Source organism: Penaeus vannamei, chromosome 10 (genome assembly GCF_042767895.1).
Source record: "Penaeus vannamei isolate JL-2024 chromosome 10, ASM4276789v1, whole genome shotgun sequence".
Classification (NCBI taxonomy): domain Eukaryota; kingdom Metazoa; phylum Arthropoda; class Malacostraca; order Decapoda; family Penaeidae; genus Penaeus; species Penaeus vannamei.
Window position 1 is genome coordinate 10261901 of NC_091558.1, and position 613 is coordinate 10262513.

The 613-nt window shown below is 51.4% G+C and overlaps 1 protein-coding gene across 1 annotated transcript in view; it reads left to right on the forward strand.

The window, feature by feature from the left end:
- Positions 1-261: 261 nt before the first annotated feature.
- Positions 262-613, forward strand: part of LOC113806567 (cell adhesion molecule 2) — an 8485-nt gene continuing 8133 nt past the window's right edge. Inside the window, exon 1 of the mRNA XM_070126822.1 lies at positions 262-462. Within this exon, the coding sequence (XP_069982923.1) occupies positions 298-462 (165 nt within the window). The 5' untranslated portion in view covers positions 262-297. The remainder of the gene's footprint in view (positions 463-613) is intronic.

Genomic DNA, 613 nt, shown 5'->3' on the forward strand with positions numbered 1-613 from the left:
CCACTCTTATGCTTATCCTCCATCTCCCCTCTCCCTCCCTTTATTCCCCTTCCCTCTCCCTCCCTTTATTCCCCTTCCATCTCCCTCCCTTTATCCCCCCTCTCCCTCGCTTTATCCTCTCTCTCCCTCCCTTTATTTCCCTCCCTCTCCCTCCCTTTATTCTCCTTCCCCTCTCCCTCCATTTTTATCATCCCTCCTCCTCTCCCTCCCTCTTTATCATCCCTCCCTACTTACCTTCCATCTTTTTCCTCCCCTCCAGGTTCTGCTCTTCGTTGGGTCCGGTTCCACGTGCCCACCATGGTCGAGCGCGGGGAGGACGTGACCTTGACCTGCGAATTTGACCTCGCCGGGGAGAAGTTGTACTCGGTCAAGTGGTACAAAGCAGGGAGGGAGTTCTACCGCTTCGTTCCCGCTGACTGGCCCACCAAGCAGGACTTCGAGCAGAAAGGGGTTATCGTTGATGTAAGTAGGTGTTTTAAGGATTTTAAGGATTTTTTTTTTGTGTATGTATGTGTATGTGTGTGTGTGTGTGTGTGTGTGTGTGTGTGTGTGTGTGTGTGTGTGTGTGTGTGTGTGTGTGTGTGTATGTGTGTGTGTGTGTGTGTGTGTTTAT